The sequence below is a fragment of the Trichosurus vulpecula genome, chromosome 3 (genome assembly GCF_011100635.1).
Source record: "Trichosurus vulpecula isolate mTriVul1 chromosome 3, mTriVul1.pri, whole genome shotgun sequence".
Taxonomy (NCBI): Eukaryota; Metazoa; Chordata; class Mammalia; order Diprotodontia; family Phalangeridae; genus Trichosurus; species Trichosurus vulpecula.
Window position 1 is genome coordinate 316,192,133 of NC_050575.1, and position 12,037 is coordinate 316,204,169.

The 12,037-nt window shown below is 40.3% G+C and overlaps 1 protein-coding gene across 1 annotated transcript; it reads left to right on the plus strand.

Annotated features, from left to right (window-relative positions):
* Positions 1 to 423: 423 nt before the first annotated feature.
* On the plus strand, positions 424 to 11,944 carry LOC118841357 (gastrokine-3-like). Its single transcript, XM_036748731.1, has 6 exons — positions 424 to 469; positions 5,573 to 5,626; positions 5,824 to 5,952; positions 7,179 to 7,286; positions 9,753 to 9,894; positions 11,841 to 11,944. The coding sequence occupies exons 1-6, from the start codon at positions 458 to 460 to the stop codon at positions 11,942 to 11,944; spliced, it is 549 nt and encodes a 182-aa protein (XP_036604626.1). The 5' UTR covers positions 424 to 457.
* Positions 11,945 to 12,037: the final 93 nt, after the last annotated feature.

Consider the following 12,037-nt stretch of genomic DNA (forward strand, 5'->3'; position numbering starts at 1 on the left):
CTCCTTGAGAGTAGATGGTCTTTACCCTTATTTGTATCCCTTGTGCTAAAAGTTGTGCCAGGTCTGATAGCAGGCTCTGCATAAAAGGTTTTTGACCTGATTCTCTGATGCTAGTTTGAGAGAGTGTCACGACCAAGAAGTGCATTAGCAAGCTAGGCTGAGTTGGCACGGCAAACTCACCCAGTGATGCCGCACCACAAAGACTGTTTCATTCGGTTATTTGCTTTGGAACCAAAGGAGTACAGAAAGCAGTGGGGAAATAGGAAAGAATAGTTGGGGAAAACCGATAGTATTATTTGCCTTTTCTGGCTGCTGGTGTTTGACAGTCTCTGAGACATTGACTAGCTACCTAATGCCCTTTGTAAAAGCTGATAAGAGAATATCGAATGCATACTTATAAAAGTCAGACACAGAACATGCTATTTTGCTGTTTCCTTGGGACCAGAAGAGAGGTAATATGAAGTTCCATGTAAGTATACTTTCTAATTTCAAAGTAATAATTCTTAAACTGTCTATCCTACATGGTGCTTGTGAGGACTGAATGAGGTCATTTACATTAAACACCTAGTAAAATTATTTGTTGTTTTTCAGTTACGTTCGACTCTTTGTGACCCCATTTGGGGTTTTCTTGGCAAAGATACTGGAGTGGTTTGCCATTTCCTTCTCCAGCTCATTTGACAGATGAGGAAACTGAGGCAAACAGGGTTAAGCGACTTGCCCAGGGTCACACAGCTAGGTAGTGTCTGAGGCCAGATTTGAACTTAGGAAAAGGAGTCTTCCTGACTCCAGGCCCTGTACTCTATTCACTGCATTATTTGGCTTCCCCTTAGTAAACTATAGGGCTCTCCAAGGATTGGATCTTAGAGCTGGAGGGAACCTTAGTCATTACTGAGTCTATCTCCCTCATTTCACAGACATGGAACTGAGGATCAGAGAAGATCATGTGATTTTTTCCAAGGCCGTGCTGGTGTCAAGTGCCAGAGGCAAGATTCTCAGATTATGGAATTAATGCTATTTCCTCAGTACTAAAGCTTCTATGGCTATCTTTGTTATTATCATTTCTAGGGTAGTTCTCTACTTTTTCCTTTTTTTAAAAAAATTATTCTTCAGAGCCATGATTTCACCAGTACAGGGTAGGGAACATCTGGTGTGGAAACATCCTTCACCAGTGCAGATTGTCACCTTACCTGAATGAGAGGCTAACTGACTTTCCAACTTATCCTGTCTATGGTTTGGATGTATTTGTTTGCATGTTGTCTCCCTCATGTGACCTACTGGAGGTCAGGTACTGTCTTTTGGCTTTCTTTATGTCTTTATCTTTATATATACACATATGTGTATATATGGAGAAAGATCAATATCTATATATCTTTAAATATTAGCACAATGCCTAGAAAACAGTAGGCACTTAATAAATGTTTACTGACTTACTGGTCACACAGCTAATAGAAATCAGAGGAGGGACGTGAACCAGGTTTTTCTGACTCCAAGAATGACCCTCTCTCTATTCACTATACCATTTTTTCTTTGGATTATTAAAAAAATAAAAATGAAATCTACATTGAAGCACAAATATCATTAAATGTGTACAGTATCCAAAGTCCTTTGACTGGACTGTGTTTATCTGTGAACATTTATCACCTTTCTCAATAAATGTTATTTTCCAAAGTAGCTAATGGGCAGAAGCATTTAGAACCTTTGAGAGTCTGGGACAGGTTCCAAAGCTGAGGATTTCTACTCAAACATTTATCTTAGTTACAAAATTCCAGTATAGGGAAATGTTGCATATCCTAACCCAGACCCAGGAGCTCACCTTTGAGGAAGTGCCCTCTACCAAAGTGAATACATCCCTACTCTGCCACTCCTAGTCTTAGAGAGTTGACTTGAGGCATTGGACTATTGAAAGACTTGTCCGGGGTACACACCCAGTTTGTGGACAGTGAGGTGGTGCAGTGGATGGAGAACAGGGCCTGGAGTCAGGAAGACCTGATTTCAAATCTGGCCTCACATACTTCTTAGCTGTGTGATCCTACCCAAGTCACTTAACCCTGCTTGCCTCAGTTTCCTTATCTGCAAAATGAGCTGGAGAAGGAAATGGCAAATCACTCTCAGTATCTCTGCCAAGAAAACCTCAAATGGGGTCACAGAGAGTTGGATAGGACTAAAAAATAACCAAATGACAAGAACAACAGACTCAGTTGGTGTAAGAGACAGTTCTTAAACATTCACTGGTCTTCCTGACCCTGAAGTCAACTCTCTATCTGCTAGGCCAACTGCTTCTTAGGCTTAAATTCTAAATATGAATGAAATAAGTGGCACTGACCTTTCTACTTGTTAGAGCAGTCCAAAAGAAATAGTTAATATAAAATAACATACACACTTATTTATAAATATATTAAACAAATATATAATATATTTAAAATTCAGAAATAAAAATATAAATATATACATTTATAAATAAATATGTGTATATAAAATGTTAATATAAATAACATTACAATTAACATAAAAAAGATCCACTTTGTTAAATATATCGTATTAATATTTCTAGACTTTAAACTTCTACCTGATTGTCAACTCCTTAAGGGCAGAAATTGTGTAATTTCACTTTTTTTTTCCTTCCCAGTGTTTAACACAGCCCCTAGCACTTTTTTTTAGCAGCCTTATGATTTTATCTGTGTAGCTCAGAGTTCCGAGTGAGGCTTTTCTTCTACCACCTTCTCTGCAGAGAAGTCTCAGAGAGCTTCTCAGGGGCACTGAGAGGTTATGACTTGGCCAGGGCCACACAGCCTGGATATGTTGTGTCAGAGTCAGGACTAGAACTCAGAGCTTCCTGAATCCTAAAGCAGCTCTCTGATCACTATGACATGCTGCCTCCTTCTCTTACCCACCCCCCTGCACCGAGTAGGGATTGAATAAATGTTTGTTGAATTAAATTGAATGTAGTAGCTGGCTGATTTTTCTCCATATTAAAATTCATTTTAGGTTTCATTGTTTTTATTCTGTGATAGGAGGATGAGATAAAAATAGTAATAACCACTCACATTCCTATAGCATTTTAGAGTTACAAAGTGTTTTCCCCACTACAGCCCTGTGAAGATCATAGAATCATAAATATAGAGCTGGAAAAGACCTTAGAAACTATGCGATCTGACCCCCACATTTTACAGATGAAGAAATTGATAATTAGATTCATAGATAGGGGTTAGATAGATAGATAGATAGATAGATAGATAGATAGATAGATGGATGGATGGATGTATCAGATAGATAGATAGATAGATAGATAGATAGATAGATAGATAGATAGATAGATAGATAGATAGACGGATAGATGGATAGATGGATGGATGGATGGATGGATGGATGGATGGATGGATGGACGGAGCATTTATCATGTGCAATAAGCACATGTGTCAGGCACTGTGCCAAGTGCTGGGAATATAAATAAAAACAAAAAGAAAGACTGTTCCTGCCCTCAAGGAACTTATACTCTAGTGGGAGAAGACAATACATAAAGAGGAGCTGAAAGGGGAGAGGGAAGGTCCCCTTATGGGAACAAGGTGGAGGGAGAGGTGATCCCAAGAGTCATGGGCTGGTCTGGGTTTGAAGAAAGCATGGCTGGCATGAGTGCTTCCTCAAATGGAAATATGGGGAGGAACTCACCAAAGAAAGAGGCCAGAGAGGTGGGGAAGTGAACTGAAGCTTGGTAAGGGTAAGCGACTTGCCCAGGGTCACACAGCTAGTATTTTTCAGAGGTAGGTTTTGAGCCCAGGCCTTCCTGACTCTGGGTCCACACATTCTCCAACACACCCTGAAGCTTCCGTGGGCAGGGTGAGTACTATTATTCCCATTTTGTGAAAAAAGAAACAGATTTTCAGAGAGGAGAATTAACTTACAAATGGTCCCACCACTAGTAAATATTACAGTACTTTTAAAGATTTTTTTTGAGGGGATGTGGTGATAGTTTGGTTCTATTACTTTGCCATTTTAAACTATGGAGACACTTTCTGTAAGGTCAAACTAAAGTGTAAATAGAATAGATGTGGTACAATTTCAAGACACTGAGGAGATTGAGGTGGGGGAGGAAAAACAATCTGAGAACTCCTTGGGAGCAGAGATTGTCTTGCTTTTTTGTATCTCCGAACCTTAGCATGGTGCCTGGCACATAGTAGGTGCTTAATAAATGCTTTCAAGGCCAAGCTCAGACACAGACTCTAGAAGGAGCAAATTACAGAAGTTGCCAAGAGAAAATGTTCAAGCCCCAACTTCAGTCTCCAATGGAGGATTTCACACATGACAGGTGAATACAGAAAAGCAATGATGATATTTAGGGGAGCTAAGTGACACAATGGATAGAGAGCTGGGTCTGGAGTCAGGAAGACTCATGTTCCTAAGTTCAAATCTGGCCTCAGATGCGTAATAGCTGTGTGACCCTGGGTAAGTCACTTCACCCTGTTTGCCTCAGTTTCCTCATCTGCAAAATGAGCTGGGGAAGGAAATGGTAAACCACTCCAGCATCTCTGCCAAGAAAACCCTAAATGGGGGTCACAAAGAATCAGACATGACTGAACGACAATAAATGCTTACTGACTTTCCTTCCTTCCTTCCTTCCTTCCTTCCTTCCTTCCTTCCTTCCTTCCTTCCTTCCTTCCTTTCTTTCTTTCTCTCTTTCTCTCTTTCTCTCTTTCTTTCTTCACTGACTGACTTCTTCAATCAAGAAACAAGTCTTCATTTATAGAATAACAAAATTGTTAAGACAAACAATTTGAAATGACTTGAGAGCTCTGATTATGACCAAACATGACGCTGCAGGACTGAAGATGCAGTAAGCTCTCCACCTTCTTGCAGAGGGGTGATGGAGAAAGCAGTATGAGATAGGCTTTTTGGTACATGGTCAAGTACATGCTTATGACAGGGGTTTTGTATTTTTAAAAAACTGTATTTTGTATTTTAAAAAAATCAATCTTTCTCACAATATAGTGTAGTGGAAAGGGCCCTGTCTTTAAAGTCACAGGCTGGGTGTGAATCCTGGTTCTACACCTGTGTATTCTTGGGCAGATTGCTGCATCTCTCTCATCTCAGCTTTCTCTTCTGTAGAATGAGATAATTGCATGGGATCATCTCCAAGGCACCTTCTAGCTCTAAACTCTTGGGAGAACTACCCCCAGTGGACCTTTTAAGCCAAGATATAAATTACCTCTATCAGATTCTTCTTCTTAAAGGAGTTCCAGGGACTCTGTTAAACAGATTGCTCTGGCAAAGCATTATGGGATTGAAAGAAAGGTTCTGAACCTGGAGTTGGAAGACAAAAGTTTGAATGCTACCTTCACTACTTCTGAGCTTCATGATTTGGGGCAGATTACTTTTTCCTTTTGGGCCTCAGTTGTTTTGTCTATAAAATAAAGGGATTGGACTAAATGATCTCAAAGATCTTTCATCTCTTGAAATTTTATTAACTAGAAACAATTTGGAGAATAGAGGCTCTAGACTTTTTTTTTTTGAAAAGCTTTAAGCTCTGGTTGTACTGTTTATTTGTTTTGACTTTGTTTGTTTGTTGTTTCAATTGTAGACAATGATTGCTGTCTTTTTGGTAATGCTCTTTACTCCATCCCTGGCAGAGAAGGTGAGTGGCTACCAATGGTGTTAGCAGTGGTGTTTCTGAGAGCCAAATGAATTTAAAACAGTACAACCTCAGAAGGAAGTTCTTACTCCCCCAGCAAAGTGCATGAAAGAAGGAATTTTGAATGAAATCCCCTTGAGGATCTGGAGAAGGTCTGTATTCACTCTCTTCAATGGCACTCAAGATTTTGTTTTCTCTAGGACCAGACTCCGTTCCCTAATGTAACCCATGAGGACCACAGCACCAATGTCAATATCCATGGCAGCATCATTCTCATCCATGACACTAATCCTTGGAGTGAATGGGATGGCATCTTGGATTACAACCGTGTAAGATATGAGCCTCATTAGCACAAGGTTGGAACAAACCTGATCTTGGCCACTGTTAGGTTTTATATCTCATAAGAGAGAAATTATGTGGCCAGAGTGGGGGAAGCACATGGCATAGTTCATAGAAGAGCTGGCCTCTGGGGGATGGCATAGCACCTACCTTGCAGGGTTATTATGAGGATCAAATGAGATAATATTTGTAAAGCTCTTAGTACAGTGCCTGGTGCACAGTGGGCATGATGTAAATGCTTATTTTCTTCCTTTCTCCATTTTCCCTTGTGTGACCGCCTGGTACAGTGTGGAAGGCACTGGTTGTGTAGTTAGCGGCTCTGACATTCACTACTCTGTGGTCTTGAATAAGTCATGGCACCTCCAGGCCCATGCCCCCTCCAAAGCCTATGATCCGACCGATCCTAAATCGCTTCACCCCTCTGAGCTCCGGTTTTCTCATTTGTCAAATGAGATGGAATTGGACCGAGGTCCAACTCTAAGCCCCCTTCTGTGTCTGAATCCTATGAGTCCTGAGTTTGTAAACTCTGATGGGCAACTCATCATCTCTTAGAGAGGGTTAGTGAAGGTGTCTTGGTATAATGGAGAGAACCCTGGGCATGCAGTCAGAAGGTTTGGGTTCAAATCCTGACTATTGTTATATAATTATTGTCATAAGGTATCCTGACTACTGCTATATATCCACCGGCAAGTTATATAAACCTTAATTTCCCCAGCTGTTAAATAGGGGTTGTAGCACCTATCCCACAGGATTGTTATAAGGATCAAATGAGATAATGTGTGGGAAGCTCTTCAGAAACTTCTAAGGCAGGGGTGGGGAACCTGCGGCCTCAAGGCCACATGTGGCCCTCTAGGTCCTCAAGAGTAGCCCTTTGACCAAATGAAGTTTGGATTTGGTTAAAGGGCCGCACTTGAGGACCTAGAGGGCCACGTGTGGACCTGGAGGCCCCAGGTTTCTCACCCCTGCTCTAAGGACTATGCAAATATCAGCTATCATCATTCAGGCATCTTTACAAGTTGACCCTTCTCCACTAAGCAGGCCAGAAAGAAAGGGTCTGGAATTTATCATATTTTTTTAAAGACTTAGCCACTTAGCTTTCCATATACACTGGTCTTGAGGAATAATTCTTATTTTCATATTACATCCGGCTAGAATGAACTAAGTTCAGGGCAAAGTAACATCTTTTAGTACAAACATCTCTTTTGGGTTGTTCAAGGGTTATCTGGCCGCCAAACTGTACAGTAAGAAGGCCTGTGCGCTAACCAGGATGGACAAGGGTATCTTCCCCAGTTTGGAAATGCTCCACAGAGCTCTGGATAAGCAGGTAAGGGAGCGGTGCTGACCGCCAAAGATTTCTCGATAACAGAGCCATGGCCACTGCAGGATGATTTTCCCACCAGTAGAGGGCGTCACAATCTGCTTTGTATTGCCAGCACCTTGTACAGTCAGTGTCTTACACATACCTGGTACTCAAAAAGGGTGGTATGTAGTAGAAAGAGTGAGGGACTTGGATTTGAATCCTACCCCAGGCACTTTTACTAGCTGTGTGACTATGAACTCTCTGAGCCTCGGTTTTCCTTATCTGTGAAAGGAAAATAATACTCTTTGAACTACTTATCTCTACAGATTGCTACTGGGAAAGTACCTTGTAAAACCTGCTGCTGAGTCATTTCAGTCATATCTGACTCCTGACCCCTTTTGGGGTTTTCTTGGCAAAGATACTGGAATGGTTTGTTGTTTCCTTCTCCAGCTCATTTGACAGTTGAGGAAACTGAGGCAGGCAGAGTTAAGTGACTTGCCCAGGGTCACATAGCTAGTAAATGTCTGAGACCAGATTTGAATTCAGGTCCTCCTGACTCCGAGTCCAGCATTCTATCCACTGTACCACCTAGCTGGCCCTTGTCAATATTAGAATGTCACAGAAATGGGAGGTGCTGATGATGATAATAGCATCTTGCTGTCCTGCAAAGCATTTATAAATACAGTGGCCCATTTAGGACAAAAGATATTGGCTGCAGTGACATTGTACATTATCAATTAATTTAGAAACACTCATTTTGATGGAGTCTGACTTGCATCTTTAGTAGAGTTTTGATTGGTAAAGTGAAAAGTTTGCTAGAACAAATCTAGCAAATGCTCTGGAATATGTAAGTACCATTTGCTTCTTCAGGCCTTTTTAGGTAAGCCTGTGGAACCCAACCTAATTATCAGCTCTTCAACCCTCCCTTTTCCCAGATCAAAACTCCTTCCCGAGGTCACCCCTCCCATAGAGGTACCATTGAGATTTAGGGCAATCAATTGATATACCCTTTCTTTTTAAAAAATGTATTTTATTTTTGATTCAGGGAACAAAATAAGCATTTCTATAACACAGTATAATAAATGATTACACATGAAACTGCAACTCTATCATGTGCAACTTGTTTCTCCCTCCAAATATACAATAAAGTTATCATGTAAATTTCCTTTTTTTCCCTTTTTTTCTTCCCCACCTCACCCTAGAGGTGGCCACCATTAGACACACAAATAGGTATATATATTTAAAATTATTCTACATATACTTCTATTTATCAGTTCTTCCTCTGGATATCCTTTATTTTTAATTTGTGTATTTACAATAGTCAAAATGACTTAGTTGTTCAAAATCATTCTTAAGACAATATAGTTGTTACTGTATACAGTGTTCTTTTGGTTATACTCACTTCACTCTTCATTACTTTGCGTAAGTCTTTCCATGCCTTTTTAAGATCAGAGCTCATCATTTCTTATAGCATTCCATCACAACCACATACCACAACTTGTTCTGCCATTCCTCAATTGTTGGGCATCCCTCCCAGAGTGGGGAAATGTACATACACTTGTATGGCAAGCAGATGGCATGATAGTCTAGGTAGATGGGTGGATTGAATGTGAAGTCAAAGAACAGTCTGATGTCTGAAGCCAGCTAGATATAGTGGGCTAAGTGGGCTGCTTTGTACTCAACAGTCATGACATTTAGGCCCCAGGGTAGGAATGGATATAAAGTGGATACAAAATGCTTTATAAATGTCATTATTAAAATTTTTAAAAGGAACATACAATTATTCAATAAACATACTCGATAAACATACTCAATAAACATTATTCAACATTCAATAAACAATTAATATAAAATATACTTCTATAATGTGGTCAGTGAAAGGATCTGCACAGAAATAGAAGTCCAAGAAAGACCTAAAAACACAGAGAGGCAAAGAGAGAGACAGACATAGAGACAGATCATCATGGATCAACTGTCCTGCCTTTGCAATACTGCTAACATTGTTTAAAAATCACACTACATTTTTGCAACTCTAGTCTTAAATGAAAGTTTGGTGTCTTGGTTTGTGCTCTATAGTCTGAATCAAGGTAAGCTGAAATCCAAATTCAGCCTGTGGGCTAGTTTTCTTCCCACTGATATGAAGAATCCATTCATTAACACGTTGTTTCCATATGCAACTTTTCAGATTAAGCAGAGTTCCAATCTGGCCTCAGATACTTACTACCTTTATGACCTTGGGCAAGTGTTGTAACCACCTTCGGCCTCATTTTCCCCATATGTAAAGATGAGGAGCATGGACTGGATGGCCTCGGAGGTTCCTTCTAGCTTGAGATCTATGATCCTATAATCCTATTGCTGTGTGACCTTGGGGTAGCCCCCTTTCCTTTGCTGGGACTCAGTTTGCTCATCTTCGAAATGAAGATGTTGGACTAGGTAATCTATCAGCAAGGTCTCTTCCAAGTCTAAATCTTAAATCCTATTTACTTTCAGTTACCTAGGAATTATGACTCCTCACAAGGTCTCACCTACATCATTTTACCCACCCGAGTTAAGAATGTTGCTCAGTATGGAAAGAGTATCAGTGATCTGTGTAGAGGGGTTCCTACGTACTTTGCTCAGCAACACATTGAGGGTGAGTCAATTTCTTTTGTGATTAGGGTTTTGGGAGGTTCAGGGAAAGGATCTATTTGACATGCCATCCACAAAGACTGAAGTGTTTAATGGAAATAGGTAAAGAAAGAACATTTTGTTGTTCAGGTGTTTTTCAGTAATGTCCAACTCTTGGTGACCCCGTTTGAGGTTTTCTTAGCAAAGATATGAAAGTGGTTTGCTATTTCATTCTCCAGCTTATTTTATAGATGAGGAAACTGAGACAAGCAGAGTTAAGCGACTCGCCCAGGGTCACACAGCTAGAAGTGTCTGAGACTGGATTGGAACTCGGAAAGATTAATCTTTCTGATTCCAGGCCCAGCACTCTATCCACTGCCCCACCTAGCTGTCTGGAGAGAGAACATACAGGTATTTAAACCCTGTCAGCCACTTAACAGCCCCTGGGTTCCAGAATTCTTGACTCTGGGACTTGTCTAATCAGGAAAACACCCTACCTTTCAGAACAAGGGACAGAGCTGAGAGACCCAATCTCTCTATTGCTTACCCCTCTTGTAGTCTCACAACAGGGAATAGTGTCCAGAAGGGACTGGGCTTATTCTTCTTGGTCCCAGAGGATAGAAGTAGCAGCCATGAGAAATTGCAAAGAAGTTCATTTAGATTTGATATGTGAAAAATAAAGTTGTTCAGTTAGAAAGAGTGTTGTACCAGGAGTCAGAAACACCTGAGTTCAAATCCAGCTTCAGACATCTACTAGCTGCACCACTCAGAGCAAACCACTTAACTATTGTCTGTCTCAGTTTCATCTGAAAATGGGAATATAATAGTATTTACCTCCCAAAGTTGTTGCAAGGATCAAATGAGATAATATCTGTAGAGTACTTTGCATACTTTAAAGCACTCGAAAAACCCATTAGCTATTATTATCACTCCTAAAAGGAGAAGTCATTGTGAGAATATCTCAAGCTAGTAGAAAGAGCTATAATAGGTTTAGGATCAGAGGTCCTACTATACGGGAATCCTAGCTCTGCTACTTTCCATCTATGTAAGTCGGAAAAAGTCATTTTCCCTCTTCTGGCCCACAGTTTCTGTAAATTACCTGTAAATAATGTACGTTATCCACAAAATGAGCGGTTGAAACCAGGTAAGGCAAGAGGTTAGACTAAATGACCACTAAGGTCCCTTTTGGATCCAAGCTTGTGATCCAATGAAAAGATAATTTCTAAAGTCTCTTTGAGCTCTCAATCCTATGATCATTAAGCACGTAAATGGTATAGACTCAGGAGGAGGATGAAAAAGAACAGAAAGTGTGAGGGATGGAATGATGAAAAATTTCACCTCCTTCAAATTTTGCCACTTTGCCATTGTTGAGGAGTGTCAGATTCTAATTCCATAACTCTTTACAAATAGCCATGAATCCAGCATTATGTCCAATTATTATAGCACGTTGATCTAGACTTAAAATTTGTATCTGTGTAGAGTAGTGGTTCTCGAAGTGTGGTCCGGTGAACCTTGGGTATCCCAGAGACGCTTTCAGAAGGTTCACAAGGCCAAAACATTTTCCATAATAATACGAAGACATTTTGATGTCTAATGTGGTAAATATCAACAGACAGAACCTACATAAAAGTTCTTGGGTGGGGGTCTTCAATATTTTTTAAGATTTTAAAGAGATCCTGAGACCAAAGTGTCTAAAGACCACTGGTGTAGGATATTTCTCCATCAGTAGCTCACTTGTAATTTATGGCCCCAAAACAGTTGCCTTGAGCACTTGGAGAATAAATGATTTTCCTAGAATCACACTGCTAGTATGTGATAGAGGAATAATGTAGTCCTTTTGGATTTCATACCCTACACTGCATTGCCTTTTATGTAATATATATAATATTTAACCTGGAAGTCATTTAATTTGAAGGTTGTTGGTAGCGAGGTGGTTTTTTTCTCTTAACCTGAGTTTCTTTCTCCTTAAAGGCACTGCCCTGGCACTGGATCCCCAATCTTGCTTTAAAGCACGAATTTTTGCAAACACATACAGTTTCGGCATTTCCATCTGTGGAGAGATTCCAGGTCTCTGATGAGAATAATTTTCAGTGACTCGAGGGTTGGAGCTCCTGCTTGTTTGCTAAGGAACTGTGGTCCTTTACTTCTCAAAGGAGAAGCTGTTCTAC